The sequence below is a fragment of the Microtus ochrogaster genome, chromosome 24 (assembly GCF_000317375.1).
Source record: "Microtus ochrogaster isolate Prairie Vole_2 chromosome 24, MicOch1.0, whole genome shotgun sequence".
Lineage (NCBI taxonomy): Eukaryota > Metazoa > Chordata > Mammalia > Rodentia > Cricetidae > Microtus > Microtus ochrogaster.
The window spans coordinates 36,520,538-36,540,701 of NC_022024.1; the positions used below are offsets into that span (position 1 = coordinate 36,520,538).

Below are 20,164 nucleotides of genomic sequence, written 5' to 3' on the forward strand. Positions count from 1 at the left end.
AATCAACTCCCAGACAGTTTCATAAACACACACACACATACAACACACACACACACACACACACACACACACACACACACACAGGATCCTGGTACATTAAGAAAACACACATAGATGCCACACTTACACCCCCTGGAGGCCTCTGTGCTCTGTGCCCTAGGGTTTTGCCCTGCTACTCTGGTATAGCAAGCTTCCTTGGCTAAACCATTAGTCCCTGCCACCACACTAAAGGAGGGGGATCCTAAGTTTCTCTGCATAGTTGGCAGTGCCCTTCTCCAAAAGACAAAAGAGGAAAGCCAGTTAAATTTCTATTTTTGATAAACAATAGACAAAGCTTTGATAGAAAGATGCCCCATGCACTGTTGCTTTAGCATTTGTATTTGCCTGATCTGGCAACTCTAGCCAAGTTCAAAGCCCACATGCACTAGACCAAGAAGCCACAAGACACAGTCCTATTCTGTGCCCCAAAGTCTAGGATGCTTGAAGCTAAGTCCTGGGTCCCTCCATCCTCTCCTGTCCCCATGCCTACAACCACAGCTCAGGGGTCAACTTCCAAGGAAGACAAAGCTTCCTTAAGGTGTGTGTGGTGCAGAGAGGCCTTTAGTCCCATAACGTATTTCACTAGAAATAGTGTCTCTGAGCCTTCAATATTTTGTATTAGATGCATGGGATTATGGCCCCTGCCTGTCCTCTCCCTCACTGGGGCTTCCCAACAGGGATGGTGACATATGACAGCTAGCTAGAGCAGGCTACTCTACAAATGCTTAGTAACTTGATTTAATGATAATTGGTCAATTCACTGGGAGAAGATAGCAATGTCCTCTCAACATGGAGCCTATATCACCTTCTCCCATCCGTTCCCTTCCCTCTTTCTCCCCGAAGCGCCTTGCCATCTCTCGTTTCATCCAGCAAGTTCTCTGGCTTGTTGTATTTGGAACGTAGCGACTCCATCCTGTGTTCCTACTCTTCGTTTATTAATGCCTTCATATCTCCTGTCTGTCACGGGAATGGACACAGACAAATAAATGCCTGTTCAGAAGTCCACAGCCTAGTGTGAGGGGTCAGACACATGGACGAGCAAACAGTAGATGCTACGCTTGGGGGACAGGGTGGCACAGGAGACCCAAAGACTGGCTCTCCACACACGCTACTCTGGTTCAAATCCAGGCTCTGTCACTTGCAAATGGAGGGGCCTGGGTTGGGGGGGGCGGGGTCCTCATCCCTGTTTCCCAGAGGTTTAAAGTTCCTCACAGGAATTCTGCCTTCTCCTGTGTGGGAATTGAGTGAACCAACTCATATAAGATGTTTAGCTGAGGACCTAATCTATATAAACACTCCATAAATATGTGCATAACAGTTCTTAGCTGAGAATGCTCCTGGCACGCAAATAAGGGACCAGACCCAGCCACAGCAAGGACAGAGGATTAAGAGCCACCAGGAGGCAGTTGTTTTAACTGGGAGCCTAGAACAGGCAATTTGCAAAAAAAAGCAAACGAGGAACTTGGTGGAGCTTGCTGGGGGAAGTTTGTTCTCAGGGACCAGACCCTGGGAAGGAAAAAAAAAAGAAAGAAAGAAAGAAAGAAAAAAATAAAAGCCGACAGCACCCACGTGACCATCTCTCCCTCCCTCAGGGCGGACGACTGTTTTTGTGCTTCTCGGAAGCTGGATGCTGTGGCCATTGAAGCCAAGTTCAAGCAGGACTTGGGCTTCCGGATGCTCAACTGTGGACGGACCGACCTGGTGAAGCAGGCGGTGTCTCTGCTGGGGCCCGACGGAATCAACACCATGAGCGAACAGGTACCAATCCGCTGGCACCGCACCGCACCGCACCACACCGCACCTTCTCAGTGCTGGTACTGGGCGTGAGCAGCTGGCAGGACACCGGCTCCCTCTGCTGATCACTAATAATAATATTAAAATAATAATAATGCCCCCTCCTCCGTTTTTTTTCTCTTTTTAGTGTTTTGGATTTTTTTTTTAATCTTATAGAAAAAATACATTTGTCCTTCTTCTTGGAAAGCTCACATGATCATTGCAGCTGAAACAAAGGAGTGAAAATTAGACCTGTTAGGAAAGGAAATAATGTCGTTAGCTTGCCCATCGCTTGTTCTTAGGACTCTGCAACCCTGAGGTCTCTTTACTGGCCTGTTAAAGTCAGTTCTCTGTCGGTCTGCTATTGATACAAGACAAATCTCACCCCACGGTCCTCTTAGAGTTTAAGAGACACCAGAGTCAGTCTGGGGACCCTAGGGCATCACCCAGACATGGCAGTGCCCAGCAGATCCTGAAACTGGTGGTAGATTAGAGGCATCCACAAGGCACAGAGGTACCCTGGGGAGGTGGTGGTGTCACATAAAGAGAAAACAGACAGCTGTTCCCCCTAGTGCAGAGTTACAAGGGACAGGTGGGATCATTTCTTCCCCAGTCAGCTCTTTGCAAGAGATCCATGAAGAGGGTAGAAGGCACTATTTTTCTTGAACAACATCAAGGATCCCTAGTACACAATCATATGTATCTTTTATGTTTAAAAGCGGGGATTTATTATATCTTTTCTCAGTGTTTTTTTTATATTTCAGATACCTTGTAATGCTATTGAATATTCTTTTGTAAGTTGCTTTTAGTATCTGTATAAAATGATTGTAGTGTTTGTTCATTAACCATCTTCCCAATGTCACATATTTAAAATGTTTATGTTAGACAAATCTTTATTCCAATCTCTATTTCCTTGGGGAAATGTTTCTTTAAAATGGAAGTAGTGTCTCAAATGCACCAGGCTTTCCCGAGTTCATTCCCCGCACCCAGGAGCCTGACTAATCTTTGTGCTCCTGCTGATGACATATGTATTCCTGTTAATCTTCTGCTTTCCTTTGCTTTTTATTGGCATTATTACTGTTTTCTTGTTTACTTAGAGGAATTCTTTCTATATTAGGAACAAAGTCCTGTAATGTAACAAGTGCATCTCAGTTTGTCATGGACTTTGGAATTTTTGCTTATAATATTTTCAATTGCACAGTACCAATGCTAGAATAACTTTCACGCGTGACATTTTTCATTGGCTTTATGCCTAGAAGTGGATCCCGAAACCAACTTGGTATCTCTTATAATTTTAATTTTGCAAGCTATCTCTCGTGAGACTAAAGGTTATATTGGCATGCCATGTGAGATAAGGCTGGAGCATGGACATTTTCCCGAAGAGCTGCCTTCACAACCCTGTTGATGGAGAACTCCGTCCCCTGTAGGCTGTGGTGCTCGGTTTGTGATGAGTAAGGAGGCCGAGCAGGGAAGGTTTTCTTGAAGGCCACCCTGCTTCAGTAGCCTTTGTTTGTAAAGGGTGTTGGGAGGACAGATGTCAATGTAGGTGGCCACGTGCTCAAGGATGTCCAGTTACCCTTGACAGACATCTGCCTGACCCAAGGCCCATATAGAGCAACAAGGATACTTTGTCACACTGAGATGGATACAACTGTCAAAGAAACTGTATTCATTGTAGTTAAATGGTGTAGGGTTGATGTTGCAGTATCCAGAAAGTTCTTGTGAACCATCCCTACCCCCATCAAAATCAGCCACTTGTCTTAAAAACACACTTAGGTCTGCTGTACCATGAAGTTCAGAAAAACCCTCCAGCATAATCAAAGATAGGTGCTAAGGATGATGTCACTCCCTTTCACTCTTCCACTGCAGTTTCCAGAATGTGGAAGGTTGTGACCCTGTGAGTCACAGGTCCCCACATTAACTCTTTTGTCCTGCCACAGTCTGAGCAGCACACACACTAATAAGACCTCCCACGTGTTTGTCCACCAACCATGGCCACCTTGTAAACGTCTCCGTCTCTGGTTTTAACCACCGCAGGGCATGACCCCCCTGATGTACGCCTGTGTCCGCGGGGACGAGGCGATGGTGCAGATGCTGCTGGATGCCGGAGCTGACCTGAACGTGGAGGTGAGGGTGTAGAGGGCTGCAGGCAGGCCCTGCCAGCCCAGACTTTCCCTTCCCAGTCACCCTCACACACTCCTCAACCCTTCCAGTGACTGCAGCCGTGGTGAAATCACCTGGCAGACCATGTCACAGACTGAGGTCACAAGCAAAATCCCAAGTAGCAACCCCTGTTTGAAACAATAGCGGTAGCTGCAGGGAGCTCTGGCTTACGTTAGCTGAGCACCTCCTAGCTCCTGACTCATCCTTTCTGGGATGGGACGCAAACTCCTGCATCCCAGCCTTTTCCTGATGCCTGGCACAAGCTGTCCTGGCTCCTTGGGCTGAGGTTCCCCTTCCTGATATCCTCTGCCTTCCCCTCATCCCCAGCCCCACTGACTCACTTTGTTGGCTGAATTATCTCAAAGCTGCTGGGATGCAGTGCAGTAGACTGGAAACTGAAGCTCCCCTCCCTGAAGGCTTTGGCATCTGACAGGCTTAGGTTCAAGTTCTGAAACTACCACTTGCTTTGATGCTCAAGAAGTGGTGTGGCTTATGAGACGAACTATGCACACATTGTCGGGAGGAACTGATGCCCGGTAGAGGTGCCCAGCTGTGATCTGCACCTAGCAGAGGCACCTAGCCACGTTTGGGACTCCGTTAATAGTAGTTGCTCCAAACCACCCTGAGATTCAAAATAAGTGGATCCTTGCTTTTTTTTGTTCTTTGCTGCCTGAAGGCATACTCAGCCAGCGCTTGGCAGCTGCAGATGTCAAGGAGATTGGCACGCTGCAGCTGTCAACCAGCAACTCTGGGAAACCTTTTTGCTTCAAAATTAGATGTCCTTCAGAGCTGCCCTGTACTTAAAAAAATATATATATCGGTGAGTTTTATGTTCATCTGAGGAAAGCAGACAATAAACATAGCTCTGAATCCAAACCCCTTTTGGATCTTAATGAGTTTTAAGTGATAGAGAGGTCAAGTAATAACGGGACCCATAGTGCTGTGGGTCTCTAAGCATCACAGGCCCTGTCAAGGTCCTCAGCTAGAGGTGTTTTTTGATCTTCCTCTCCAGACAATCCCGTGGGTTTTGCTCAGTGCCATTGTCTACCGTAAGGACACTCAGGCCAGGGTCACATGCCCCAGGAATGCTGAGCAGATCACCTTGAGCTGGTGTTAATATCACAAGCCTCCAGCCATCGGCTTCCCTACTGCATCCCAGCTTGGCGTAACCAAGGCCCTTTCTCCATCCTGAAAGCCAGTCTCTCATTGTTTCTTCTTGGCATGTTCAGGGCAAGTTTTGCGCCTGTGTTTCCAGTTATATACAGGCCCTTTTCAACTAAGAAGCCAGGTGACCTGTGAGCAGAGTGGCAGGGACATCCTCTCTCAAGTGAGCGACTGTCTTCTCTACTGTGGAAGCGTGAGACAGACCTTCTCCTCACCCAGCCCCTTTGAGTATCTTCAATGTAGATATAGATGTCTCAGGCTGCCTCACTTCCTGTAGCTCTCGGAACCACCGCCCTCCTTAAGCAGAAAGAGGGAAAGAGACCGGCAGAGAAGCTGGTTTCCAAAGCATCACCCTATGAGTGAAGGAACGCTAATGCTTTTTAGTGGGAAAGTGAAGGCGCAGACAGCATAGGCTCAAAAACCTTTCCCCCCCAAACACAGCCCCCATTGATAACACCCCCCAAACACAGCCCTCCAGTGGCCTGCTCCCAGGAGGCTGCATCAGCATCTCTCCTAAGAAACTCAAGCAGGACCAGCGCCCAATTCTGGTGAGAGGTTGCTTGGGGCCTCTAACAGGGGAAGTCACTACCTGACGTCACCGCCGTTAGCCCAGGCACCTGCCAGGATGTCTTTTTGATACTTCCCTAATCTGTGTGCCTGGCCACAGATAGGCTAGAATCTGCAAGCCTAAATATTGTGAAGGTCACCTTTTTAAAAATAACTTCAATTTGTTTATAGGTTGTCAGTACTCCTCATAAATATCCATCCGTCCACCCCGAGACCCGCCATTGGACGGCTCTGACTTTTGCTGTGTTGCATGGACATATTCCTGTAGTTCAGGTATTAAGTATTTCCCTATCCACATCTGACCGGTAACTGTGACATTACTCCATGACGCAAATCTAAATCTCTCCCGGCATGCGTATCTCCCCGAGTGATTCATATTGGTTAATTGCAATCCAATGAAGCATATCCTTATTTTATAATGAAATTATTATGCTTAAGCATCCATTTGGCCAAGCATTAACCAATATGAAAGCATTGCGTACCCACACGCAGCCTCACGTCCAGAGCGACCGACCTGTGGAGTTCTTCCTGGTTGCTCTGAGGTGGGACTTCAGCTGATATTTTGGGGACTTGCTCCTTTTACATTCTTAATGTGACCACGAGACTTGGCCCAGGGTCAGTACCTGGAGGGACTCTTCCCTTAGGTGCAGCCCTGGTGTTCTGTAGATGCCAGATGCCAGTGGTTTCCAATCAGTGGGGAAGAAGCATCCAGATCAACAAGGACATGTTTGAAAAGTGCATGAGGATTGACTCCTGAGAATCTGCTCCTGGGGGGGGGGGTTTACGGTACATTTCCCACATCTTCTGAAACAGCTCCAAATGCGGTAACATGCCTGCATCTGCCATCCTGAGAGTATTGTCACTTTCTATCACCATGGTCAACTTGATTGTCAGTGACCAGCCTCGGTCTTAACTTGGTCTTTACTTCATCAGAAGAGGGAGCTTGACATCTAAGTCCGGGACCTCCCCAGGCCCACAGTGAGTGCAGATACAACAAGAACACGCTTCTTTGATGTGGCCCACATTTTGGAATTCTGGTGCAGCCGAGATCAGAGTGGCAGGGACAGCTCAGCAGCGCTGGTATTTCACAAGAGCCTTTTGATGTTTCCTGGCTATGGGAATCCTCATGACAGACCCATGGTGGTATTTCAGGAGGTTGGGTGTGATGTAGTACCCTTGGTGCTGACTTCTGCTTATAGGACATCAAACTCAGCCCTTTGGGGGCAGAGGGGAACCTAAAAAAAAAAAAAAGGGAGTCGATAGCATCTCGAAAGCATAGACAGGACCCCTTGATGGACAACGGCACCCTCAGCCATTCATTCAGGAAAGAAGACAACAGAAAGTCAGGCAGAGCCTCCTGATAGTGAGGCTGCATCCCTGAGGCAGGCGCAGTCGTGGGGACACGCCATCAGGTAGCAGTAGGTAGGTAGTAAAAATGGTGGGTTCTCCCCATGTTATGTGCCACGTGCCAGCAGCACACCGTCACCGTCACCCAGAGTGGTGATCGGGTATGGACAGAGCCTCCGCCTCCTTTAATAAACTCGCGTATCGCAGCAAATGCACTGAATGAAGGCAGGAGAGGCAAAAGCTTCTGAGGCTTTTGCTACCTGCCCTGGATCTTGCTGATCAGAGAACTAAACACCTCCTCACCTGTCCTCAGAGTCCTCCAGGATCTTCTGGAAGGGATTCTCCCCGTGGCTGGTCGAGCACGATCCGGGGGGTCAGTCATAACGCATGAGCACCTGTTGCTGAAAGGGACCACGTCAATTGCCCTCTGAGACTTGTGACACAGACCTGACAATAGAGATTTCCAGCATTTGGATGCTTCTTCTCTCTCGGTGCTTCCGGAACCCTTACTATACCTAAGGATGCCCCGGAGAGCCTGTTAAAATACAGACTAGCTCAGTATGTCCAGGCTGGGGCCAGAGAGGCAGCCTTCTAACAAACTGTCTAACATGTTCTTCTGCATGGACCACACTGTGGGTAGCCTGGGGTTCTAGAAGGCGAGAGGGGCTTCTTTTCTGAGGTGAAGTTGCCTCCAGCCCAGTGCACAAGGTCACTGACCTGGGGGAGGGGGACACTAGTATCTGACCGGTTTCTACCAGGACACTGACGCCTCCCCCGACCCCCAATCATGCCCGCCGTGTATCTCAGTGGCCACTCTTCCCTGCAGCTCCTCCTGGATGCGGGGGCCAAGGTGGAAGGCTCGGTGGAGCACGGAGAGGAGAATTACTCAGAAACTCCCCTACAACTTGCAGCTGCTGTTGGTAAGTGACCAGTTCCACCCCAGCCCTGGCGTCCCCCACTGTGGCCTTTGATGCACCTGTGACTGGCTTTTGTTTTTTTTTTTTTTTTTTTTTTTTTTTTTTTTGTTTCTTTTACAAAACCCCCTTCTCTGGGCTTGCAGGGAATTTTGAGCTGGTTAGTTTGCTGTTGGAGCGTGGTGCGGACCCCCTGATAGGAACCATGTACAGGAATGGAATTTCTACCACCCCCCAGGGTGACATGAACTCTTTCAGCCAGGCCGCAGCCCATGGACACAGGTAGGCTAGGATGGGCCAAGGCCACCAGGTCCCAAGTGGTGCTTGTTAAAAATGCAGATTCCCAGGCCTCCCCCCCCCCAGACCCATCCTCTCTCTGGTTGTGGGGCCCAGTGGAAGTGGGCTGGCCCAGGCTCTGGCCCTGACAAGAGTACCCTCACCCACAGTTTTCTGCCAAGAGCCAGTTCCCTGCACCGTGCGTGCCTACAGACTGCCATGTTCTGTCCACTCTGAGCCGGCTTTAATCACAGAGATATGTCACTCCAGGCCAGAGTGGGTCGGAGTACATCATGTCAGCTGCCATGATGTGAGAAGAACTCACAGAGGAATGACAGAGTTCTTCGTTCTTCGTCTTTGCTCAAGTCCTTTCTAGGTTTCTTCCAGAAGCCCCGTCAGGCTCTATTACACACTACCCCTCCCCTGCCAAAGAGAGAAAATTCTCCAGACTAATGCTCAAAAGGGCAGAGTTCCAGAACTTTCTGGGTATTAATCAGTCCCAACATGTCCTCCAGGAAACATGGCCAGTCATACCCCACCATCTCCTTCATCCCCAAAGCCCGCCATCCGTAAAGCCACCGCCTGGGAATTATCCTCTCGTTCCTGGTTCTGAGTGAGCAGCTTCCTAGCCCCCTACTGTGCCCCTGCTCCCAGCACGGCTCCTTCCATCTCTCAGTGTCTTCCTCTCTGGGTTTATGATTGACAGGAATGTGTTCCGCAAGCTGCTCGCTCAGCCAGAGAAGGAGAAGAACGATATCCTGTCCCTGGAGGAGATTCTGGCTGAGGGGACTGACCTGCCAGAAACAGCCCCGCCCCCCTTGTGTGCCAGCCGCAACAGCAAGGCCAAACTGAGGGCCCTGAGGGAGGCCATGTATCACAGCGCTGAGCATGGCTACGTGGATGTGACAATTGATATCAGAAGTATAGGTCAGTCTGGGCACCATTCACCACGAGACACAGCATGCACACACACACACACACGCTCACACACACATCAAGGGGTCCCAGGGAGCTTTTCCTTCACTTGTCAGAACATCTCCAGACCCCCACTGTCCCCACAGACAGCAACACTCTGCCTGCCCTGAGGCCCCCACCCTTAGCTCATCCTGCCCTGGTTCCCAAACCCTGGACCTTGAGCCAGGCACCTAAATCACCTGGGGAGCTTGTCTGAATACAGATTGCCAGGCCCTGCACCCAGAGGCTCTGCTGTCGAGGGTCTGGATGGATAAAGGCTGGAATCTGTATATTTAACAATCACTCCAGGTGGCTCCCAGGGCTTGAGGACTTTGCTGTGTAGGACACCCAACTCCACTAACACAGAGTGACCCTCGAGGCAAGGACAAATGCCTCCTCAGCAGGTCAACAGGAGCCGTTCAGGAGAGCAGCGGCTCTTTCTTTCTTCAGTGAGCTAGCCCAGAGCTGGCTCATTGGTGTTTCTGGTGATCCAGGCTAGCCTAGAACCCATCTAGTGACTTTTGCCTGGCAAGGGAAGAGAACCGTAAGACATAAAAATGGGTCATGGCAGGCTGAAAACCAAATAGAAGCCGCTGGATCACTACTCTGGAAACGGTCTCTGTCAGGTGGACTATACAACACGTGGGAAATGTATGCTGTTGCCCTGAGAGTCTGTTTTGCATGATTAAGCTCGAGGGCTCGGGACCATCCACCTGTTCGTTCTGAAGCAGGCAGGGCATGCTCTCCCTCCCTCCTGGCTCTCTCACTGCACAGTACAGCAGTCATCCGCTGAGGAGACCTTGTTAAAGGAAGAAGACTCCATGAGGGGCTGCAGGTGGAAATGTCTCACACGGGCCCCGGCAATGGTCTCCTCCCACTGATTTCAATGGTTGATCTCATGGTTCTCAGCCCTCATCTGAGCATGGTTATGTCATCTAATCCTGAAGTAACTCTCTCTTCCCTTGAGGTTTCCCCTCCCCAGTAGAAGAAAGGCAGTGAACTCAGAGGCTGGGAGATGTAAGAATGAGTAACTGAAAGATTCTGCGCAATGAATGACTGGTATTGTAGAATGCGACCTCCAATAGTATGAGGCGCATGCGCATGCGTAGGCAGAAGAGTTTCAACTTCTGCCTGTCTCGCCTGTATTCACTGAGACCAGACCCTCGGTTTCACAGCTTGATAATATTCTAGACAAAGGCCGACTTCCAAATGAAAACATTCCTGTTCCTTGGTTGTTTTTCTACCCTCTCCTCTCCTCTCCTGCCCTCCCCTCCCGCCTGGCCCGATGCCTCCCCCGCCCCGCCCCCTTCAGGTGTCCCATGGACTTTGCACACGTGGCTGGAGTCACTGCGGGTCGCCTTCCAGCAGCACCGCCGGCCTCTCATTCAGTGTTTGCTCAAGGAGTTCAAGACCATTCAAGAGGAGGAGTACACAGAGGAGCTTGTCACCCAAGGCCTGCCCCTGATGTTTGAAATCTTAAAAGCAAGCAAGGTACAAAGGGGGGGGGGGCGCGGTGAGGCCATTGTGGTTGCAGTGGAGAGTGGGGGTGGAGACTCACAGATCTGGACGGTATCTCGCTGGGAACCGATGGTCCTTAAACACCCCAACATCGCAGTTACAGGTGGCAAGCGCATCTCAGCTGGTTATAACTACTTGCATAGTTACTTGTGAGGCAGCTTTTTGGCTGAGTATTTGCGGTATCCCAAGGCACTTAGGCACAAGAGCAGGTTAGTGATTTTTGACTTGTGGAACTTACACTGAAGCCAGGGGGTAATACCAACCCAAGTGCTCTAAAAGCATATAAAGCTAGTTTCCCTGGACCAGGCTAAAAGAAATGTAGGATTCAAAAGAGAGAAAGCGGGCACCCCCAAGGTGCAGGTGCTGACCAGGCCCGAAGGGACAGTGGGAATCAAGTAGGAAAAGGGGAAGGGTGTCATCCCTGGACAGTATTCTGCCACAGTTTCTGAAAAGCTAGGCCTTGAGAGAAGTCTTTTCATGTAGAATGACAACTTGTCCAACATGCAGCCCAAAGGTTTACATACATTTCATGCTACGGACGTACATATATACATACATACATACATACATATTTCAGGACAACTATGGATGAAGCCTAATATATGTGTAGATGACATCATATCACAGTATCAAAATGATAAACACCTCTGATGGGACAGCTTGTCAGAGGAGCTTCATCTGATTCCTTGGGGTTCACCCCTACCAAGGTCTCCATTCCCAGCAAAGGAAGACCACACCTCTACGTCTCTTTCTAGACATCTATCTGTCTTGCTCTTGGGGAATTATGAGAACCATTCCACGAAAGCTCTGTAGATAAAGACACTCGGGTCCCTGCCAGGGGTGTGCAGCCCCCTCCTGTGTGGGGGTAGGAAGTACTGACTTTGGGCAACCTTGACGAACTGGCTCCCTGACACCCATTGGAGTTAACAGCCAAAGGCCAGGGGTCACTGTAGAGAATCCCCTGGCACTGTGACCATGAGAAGCACTAAGGAACACCAACCTCCCTGAAAGGTTCTAGAGAGTTCCTACCCTACGCCGCTGCATCACACAAGTGCTTGGGCTCATATAACACAGTGGTTGAGCGTATGTACTCTAGAACCAAATTACAAGGGTTCAAATCCTAACTCTCCCACTCATTAGCCATAGGGCCCTAGTCAAGCTTCTTAAACCTCTTTCTGCCTCAATTTCCCTGTCTGTAAATGAGTCAGCAATCATACAGGCCTCTAAGTGGTTGTGGGTGCAATGTGATAGGAAACCCCAGTGCCCTTCCACTTCTCCCTGACACCACAGAGAAGCTTTCTTAGTGGATTTGAAGAGCGTCATAGAAGATGCAGGGCCTTCTGTGCTTCCCCAAGGATTCTTCTGTAAACACCAGCTCAGGACAGCAGCAGGCACAGCCAGCTGCTCTCCTTAGGGTGACAATGCCTTGTGAACCCTTCTGTCTTCAGTGCCCTGAAATTCCCAAAGGGAACTAAGGTGTTTCCCAGACTCGTTTGTCTGTAGAATCCTTTCATAATGAACTTCATTATGCCTCAAGACATAAGTGAAGTTTATACATGATATATATATATATATATATATATATAATTTATAATATATATTTAATTATATGTGTGTGTGTGTGTGTGTGTGTGTGTGTGTGTGTGTGTAATTACAAGCCAGTCACTCACTTAAGCATATTGAAGGCTTAACTCTCACAGTCTTCACAAGCACTTCTGGAGGAACCCTAAATTCATCTCCATTTAACAAACATTTAACATATAACAAACGAGGGGTAATGGAGGCAGGGAGATGGGTACTAACCCGCCCAGGCTCACCCACTGCTGAGCAGCTAAGGGCCCTGGCTGGAGTGATCATCTGCCCCAGGGCAGGCTTTGTGGAACTCCTGGGTCCATCCACAAGGAGTCTGTGGAGCCTCAGGAGAAACTGGCCTATGAGCCACACTGTGTGGTACCTGTTCTGGGCTAGGCTGATGGGCTGCTCGCTGTGAGAGTGAGGGGCACACAGAACTGCCTTTCCCTGGTGACAGAGTCAGCCCACCAGCCGCACAGTCCGTCTGCTTTCAAAGCGTCTTGGAGCCTTGAGGCCAGAGCTCATCTCGGCAGCTGTTCTGGGCAGTGCCAACCTCAAGTCTTGTAGCTCCTGCTGGCTGTGATTGGTGTCTGTGCTGTACAGCCTGAGTACAGTGGGCCTCAGTGAGTTCAAGAAGAGCGGACCCTGCTGGGAACATTTCAAAAGCAAGCTCCTCCCCTGCCCCCCTCCAACTTAAAATAAGTGAATAAAAGGCTTTCAACTGAAATTACCCAGAACCACCTGTGTGAAAGGGACTGCTGGATGCATTCCCAATGTCTATAATCGAGTGTTTTCTGGCCTGTCTGGAAACTCCCCCCCCCCCGCCATGGAAGAATTTTGCCTTTTGTTTTTGTTTAAGCAAACATCATTTAGAAGTAAGACATAAATGTAGAAAATTCCCCAGATTGTAACTGCAGAGCCCAGTGAATTTCTATCAGCTGAAATCAGTCATCACTAGACCACAAAACACAGCACACCTAGCACCCCAAGTTCCCCTGGCTCCCAGGCCACCAAAAAGCCATCCCTTCCTGACTGCTGACACCACAGGTTTCATCTTGCCTGGTGGCTCAGGAGTGAGAAGCCTTCCACAAGCACCCCAGTGTCTGACAGGAGGAGGGTTGGGGGGAGAGGCCTTTGAATGGAAGAAAATGAAAGTCACCAGCAACCCTAACAGGCGCATTGGGGAGGCAGGCAGAAGGAAAGGCCTTTGCCAGATGCAGACCAAAACCCGTTCCCTGGCAGCTGGACTGAACATCCAGGAGAGGCCGTCCAGAGACAAAGCAGGCAGCTCCATTCTCTGGAAGGAGCAGGCACAAGAAGGATGGTACAGCCAGGAGGAAGGGAGGAGAGAGGGTTAATTTGCTTTCATAGGAGGTTTTATGGAAACCCTTATCTGTATGGAATAACATCACACAGACTGGCCCACAGGGAAACAGGCAGATTAACATGGCTGCAGCGTACAGTCAGACATTCCCCGAGCGTGCACTGGTCCACCATCCGTGGATTCTCTCCACTGGAATTTCTCTTTGTATCATTTTCTTGCATTCTAGTCGAACTGTTTGTTCTGTTTGAGTTGTTATAATTCTAAGTTCCTTATTTATGACAAGTACTAACTAGTCCTTTGTCAGCCGTATGGTTTGCATATATTTTCTCCCCTCTGTAGTCTGTCCTTCATCCTGCTATCTTAGTGCTAGCATTTGTCGACTGTCCTCACTATCATCAGATTGGGAACCAGGCTGCAACATGTATTACAGAGGGACAACATATATTAACCGTAGCAGCTTGTTATGAGGAATAGGAAAATGTATGCCTCTTCCATCTCCCCATCAACAGGATGAAAAATATGATTGTTTAAATTTTTTTTTAAAAAAAAAGTCTAGCCGGGCGGTGGTGGCACATGCCTTTAATCCCAGCACTCAGGAGGCAGAGGCAGGCAGATCTCTGTGAGTTCAAGGCCAGCCTGGTCTACAAGAGCTAGTTCCAGGACAGGCTCTAAAACTACAGAGAAACCCTGTCTCAAAAAACCAAAAAAAAAAAAAAAAAGCTTTTATTCTTTTTCATAAGACTTAGATTAATTTAAAAACAATCTTTCTGACTGCAATGTACCCATATTGGGGATCTCAGATACCCCAATGAAGCAGGTATGTGTGTCTAAAGCCCCTCACTGAAGAATAACTAGCAGTAACACCAAAAGTTTAAAAATTATTATCAATCGAAGCAGGAAAATCTGCTAGCATGCTGGCCCAGGAAGCCTCTGAGCAATGCTTCAGTCTAAGCTTCTGCCTGCCAATGGACTGCCAATGAAAAACAGCCGCTAAGTGAATTTTGGATCAAATCTTAAAAGCATCCAGCAGTCACCAGAGACATTCCCAGATCCTCATAGCTGAGCTCTCAAACCATCTCTGTGAAAAACCTTGAAAATGGAACTTAGTGTGAACACCATTCGCTAAAACTGCTTAATTTATCAACACCAAAGAAAACACCAGAGCAGAACAAGCATGTGTGAGCAATCTCTTCCTTTTGTTACATCCATTCATCAAAGCCTGGTGAGGTCTGCCTTTTCCCCCATTTCCTTTCTTCTGGCGTGTCCCCATCCAGCCCTCACACTTCTCCCAGATTCTCTCTTCTGTGAGTGATGGCTCCGGGCACTTAAAGCAGGACATGCCTTTGATGATGATGATGATGATCACCCACATTCTGTGTGCCAGGGACCGTTCTAGATCCTCCGTACTCATCTACTCCTCCCAAGGACCCCCAGAGGGAGGGGGTTGTGTTATCAACATCTCCATTTGAAATGATTTGAAATGATGGACTTGAGATCCCTTTGGAGGGGGATCCACAAAAGCCAGGATCCTGATCCAGGCAGCCTGGCTGCTGCAAACCTCACGTTCTCAATGGTGAAGACATCCTGCCCCTCCCTCAGCTTCCCCTTGGGTTTGCCTGCAGTGCCTTTTCCTGTGAAATGTCATTTTGTCTCCTTGAATGACAGAAACCAGACATTGGTATGCAACCATAGAGCCTTCTGCCAATGGGAAGGTCACCCCACATCTGCTGATGTCATGGCCAGGGGAGGCTGCCTTGAAAGGAGCCATGACTGTCACCTACCCAGTAATTTCTGCCACTCATGCACATGCTGCTACCAGGCTTTGCCCGGCTCCAGAAAACAAGGACTATTTTTTCAAAGCTGGGGATCCGGTCTGGAAGCATTTGCCTGTTACATCAGTGCCTGGGAAGGTGAAGCAGGAAGATCTTGACTTCGAGACGAGCTTGAGCTACATATCTAGGTCCTGTCTCAAAAATGAGAGACAATGGGAGAAAGGAAAGGATTTATGTTCCACACCGGCTCTCGGGGAATTCTAAGGCTGCTCGTGGGGAGAAACACTTGGCTCGCCCATGAATGCAGGGGTGGGGTGTTAGCCACTGGTGTGGTTGCCAAGGCGGAGGAGTGCCTCTCACCCTGTGCACATCCATATCATCCATGCCATCCTTGAGAAGAGCCACCATCCCTTCTTCCTTCCGCTCTAACGACCCCTCTCTTAATCATGTCCCAGCTGACACTGCCTTCTGCCATCTATCCACTTTGATAGAAGGGTTTAAATTTTCTTTTCACACACGGAGGAGCTATGTCCTGCCTCGGGGATTAACTTTGAGACTATCTAGGATCACTGGCATCGTTACGGTCCCAAGTCATCATTTTAAAAAACAACAATACTCAGTAGTGGGAAATATAAAGAAAAAATAATGATCTCACTCTACTCTTCTAAGAACTCTTCAGTCTTTTATTTTCAGAGAAATGGTACAAAGCATGTTTTAACCTTCCTTTTTTGATACTTTGTTGTGTTAGTCTGCCTGGTGTTGCTAAAACAGAACACCTGAGATATTCAGCTTAAAAGAGGGAGGGTTCGGTTTGCTCACAGTTTTGGAGGTCGGTGGTCAGCTGGTCCATTGCTTCTGGGGTAGCAACAGAAGCGTGTGGGAGGAGCAGCTGGGAAGCAAAGAGAGAAAGGGCTGAGCAGACCAGCATCCCATAATCCCCTGTCGGAGACACACCCGAGGACCTCAAATATCCTGCAGAGTCTCACGAGGGTTTATTTAACCATCTCCCCATGAACAAGGGACCGCACCCCTAACACATGAGCCCTCGGAGACAGTCAAACCACAGCTGTTGTAAAGATTTCCCCAGCCCCTGGTTTAGCCACTTGCCCAATAAAAAGCAGGATGCTGTGGGTCACAGCCCACCCCACCCCCAGCCGGTTCACCTGCTGGTGGACAGCAGTAGCTAGGAAGGACTGATGGAAAAGAACCAAACAGTGGGATGAAGGTCACTCGCTCAGCACAGTCTCCTTCCTCCCTGCGCCTTGGGCAGCTGGAGTTTGGAGGCACAGAACTGCCTTCCGCCGTCCTTATTTTTATTTTTATTTTTATTGAGAAGTGATTCAACTGATGACTCCCAGTTCCAGAACGCCTGAGCCCTAGAATCCGACTTATTACAGAGCTGAAGCAGAAGCTTCCGTCATGTCCTTGAGGGGCACAGTCACAGGGCCAAAAGGGCTTTCTGCTGCTTGCTCAGGACTGCTGGCTGCTTCCAGAGTTTGAGAATACGGATAAAGGTGGATTGGAGGTGAAAGCTTTGTCTTCAGAAGCTACAAAACCCTGCTTTCCCTTGGCTAGGAAGTGAATCAAGGTGTGATGGGAAAATGTTTTATATAGATTTCATAAGCACTCAACAATGGTCTCACAGAGCAGGTCGGTGCAAACTGAACGTCTGGGCTCCTCTTGCCTGGGGGACAGGTGTCTGTAGTGACAGCCTGGCTTGTACCACCCTGGCATTCCCACAACACAGCTCCTCTTCTTCCTTTGCAGAATGAAGTCATCAGCCAGCAACTGTGCGTCATCTTCACACACTGCTATGGTCCCTACCCCATTCCCAAGCTGACGGAGATCAAGAGGAAGCAGACCTCACGCCTGGGTGAGTCACAGTGGCCCAGGTGTATTCAGGCTATAGCCATGGAGCATAGGGAAGGGAAGGAAGCACACACATGTAACAAGTCTAGGGTGGGGACTTCACAGAGCAAACAAGAGGCAGACAGAGGAGGAATCAAGCCCGAGAGCTGAGATCTCCCTTAGTAGGAGGTAAATCTCTTTGGAGAATACAACAGAGGAGATGGATGAGGAGCCTACGGTGCCTCGTCTGTGGGACCTTTTCCCTCATTCATTGCCACTGGGCACTGCTGAGGAGTCCTGATGTCCCATGCACAGGAGACTGTGATAGATGGCCCACCGTCCATGCCAGCTGGTGATGGTTTTGATAGTCAACTTGATATGGTCTAATTAGAATCATCAAGGAAGAGAATCTCAATGAGGAGTTGTCTAGACTCGGTTGGTCTGTGGAGATTGTCTTCATTGGATCGTTGATGTGGGCGGGCTCCATTGCCTGGACTGATATGAAAAGGAACAAGAGAACTGAGAATATTCATACAGATTCCGTCTCTCTGCTCCCGGCTGTGGATGTGAGCAGCCGCTTCCTGCTGTGCTGACTGACTGCAATGATGGACAGGAACTGTGAACTAAACTAAACCCTTTCTCCCCTAAGTTCCCTTTGTCGTGGTGTTTTATCAAAGCGGCAGGATTAAACAGCTACTCTCCCATCTATGAAGTCCCTCATCTCCACAGCAGAGGAGTAAGCAGGAGACACCAAAGAGCCAGCACTATCCCTAATGAAAGTCCTGCTTGAGGTGATCATGAAAAAAAAGGGAACACACATGTGACTGTAAAAAACAAGGACAGGTTAGAGCTAGAGAGATGCCTCGGAGGTTAGGAATGAATTCTCTTCTTCCAGAGGAGCCAAGTTCATTTCCTACCACCTGTGTCAAGTGGCTTACAACCTTATAAGTGTAGATCCACAGAGTTTCAACACTTCTAGCCTCTGTGGGCACTCACACACAGACACACACATATATAGGTTATTAAAAATAAAATAAATATTTGTAATTCAAAAAGCAGGGCATACCTGAACAGTAGGGTTAGGTACTCTGAAATCCAGTAAGGATAGCTGAACACTTTATATGATCCTTGAATACTTGCACATGACTCCAGCCATATACCCAACTTCCACCTCTCAGGAGTGCTTCCCAGGCGGCAGGCGTGACCCATCCTGGGCTTTGACTGCAGTCTGGAAACAGGGTGGAGCTGGAACTTGAAGACCAGCCCGGCCAATGCCAGAATTCCTCACTGTGTAGGGTCAGCTCCTGAGATTCCCCCAGGCAGACACTGGCTTCAGCCAGAAGCTCTAAGGCTACTACAGGCAGAGCAGAACTGAAAAGACAGAGAAATACCTGGCAGTCTTGAGACTGGAAACCTGAGCCTGGTCTTGCAGAAGACCACATCCCCTGTTGCCCAGAGAGTAATAAAAAATTAGCAATGAAGGATTCCTTTTCCTCTAAGGAGGGGGGGATCTTCCCTGCTTCCTTTATCCTTTCCCTGTGACTATGAAATGCTGGAGAAATGAAAGCATCTGAAAATTCTATCCTGCAGCCAAGCTATCCCTCTGCCTTTATCAGTTGAAAGATTGAGTGCATGGAGCTGATTCAATGTATATTCATCACTGTTATGAGTAACGTGGACATTTAAATATGATGCAGCTTTCTGCTAAAACGGGAAAGTTGGCAGCAGTGTCAAAGGGTCTATGTTACCTTTATGACCATGCCCATGACTAATCTGAGTTGTACCTAAGTCACAAGTGTTTCTGCCCTGCAGGAAACATTGGTTGTCAGGGCGACAGACTGGAAAGGTCAACCAAATGAGAAGGTGGTAGTTGTGGAGAGTGACCTTCCCCGAGTATCAGCAGTATATACCACCTGAGTGCCTTGTGAGGCCCCTTGTTAGCACAAACATTTTTGAGGGCTGGGTCCAGGACACAGCCTAAGTTCTGCTTCTCATAACCAGAGAGGGAGGAGAATTCTTGAATTTGGTGCAGTTTGTCTCACTAGCAGTGAAAGGTACTTGGTCTTCAGGTCAGACTCCCAAGCTTAGCACCAAGAGAAGGCAGAGGAGGATGGGACCGGAGAAGTGGCTTCATGGCTAAGTACACTTACTGCTCTTGCAGAGGACTCAGATGTTCCCACCACCCACATGGTGACTCACAGCTGTCTGCAATTCCAGTTCCAGCCTATTGTCTTTCCTGACCTCCTTGGGCTCCTGCACACACATAGTACACACTCAGACAAGCATGCATAAGATAAAGTTTTTTTTTTAAGAAGACAGAGGTCTTGATGAGAGAGAAGTGAAAGAACTCAGTCACAGTGGTCTGGTAAAAGGACTCGGGCTAGCGAAGTGGCTCAGCAGTTAAGAGTACTACTGCCCTTCCTAAGAACTTGAGTTCTGTTCCAGGACCCATATCAAGTAGCTCACAACTACCTGTAATGGTAGACCAGGGAAGTTAGAACCGGCAGGCACCTGCTCTCACGTTCACATACATATACATGCCACTAAAAGTAATAAAATAAATAAAGTAATAAAAATAAATCTTCTTTTAAAAGCAAAGAAGTGTGGCCTCTCTGGAGCCCTGGGGAGCTATCGGAAGGTTTGTAGGAGAGAAATGGATTGTAATCAGAGTCCACACTGCTTGTCACCACAAAAACCAGTCATCAGAGACAGGAACTGAATCATTACACTGTGCTGTATTCAGGGGACCCAGGCTCTGAGGTGGCAGTGGGCTAACACCCTAAAAACAAACCCCCTCTCTCCTCTCCAGCCCCCAAGCTTTATAGGGAGGGTGGAAACAGAGTCAACCATTCCAGAGCTCAGCCTTACCCTTCTGTCATGTGGTCGGTCACAGTTCTAAGCCCTTCTCCCAAAACAATCTCTTCAACTGGTCC

General features: G+C 48.7%; 1 protein-coding gene across 6 annotated transcripts in view; it reads left to right on the top strand.

Moving 5' to 3' along the window:
• Nucleotides 1–20,164, top strand: part of Btbd11 (BTB domain containing 11) — a 258,983-nt gene that overhangs the window by 225,259 nt on the left and 13,560 nt on the right. For 3 of the 6 annotated variants that reach the window (XM_005358254.3, XM_026784502.1, XM_026784506.1), the window contains 8 exons: nucleotides 1,632–1,797; nucleotides 3,850–3,939; nucleotides 5,878–5,979; nucleotides 7,880–7,973; nucleotides 8,114–8,249; nucleotides 8,950–9,170; nucleotides 10,510–10,688; nucleotides 17,151–17,256. In XM_005358254.3, coding sequence (XP_005358311.1) covers nucleotides 1,632–1,797; nucleotides 3,850–3,939; nucleotides 5,878–5,979; nucleotides 7,880–7,973; nucleotides 8,114–8,249; nucleotides 8,950–9,170; nucleotides 10,510–10,688; nucleotides 17,151–17,256 — 1,094 coding nt within the window. The remainder of the gene's footprint in view (nucleotides 1–1,631; nucleotides 1,798–3,849; nucleotides 3,940–5,877; nucleotides 5,980–7,879; nucleotides 7,974–8,113; nucleotides 8,250–8,949; nucleotides 9,171–10,509; nucleotides 10,689–17,150; nucleotides 17,257–20,164) is intronic. The other 3 variants (XM_026784503.1, XM_026784504.1, XM_026784505.1) reach the window with 3 other exon arrangements.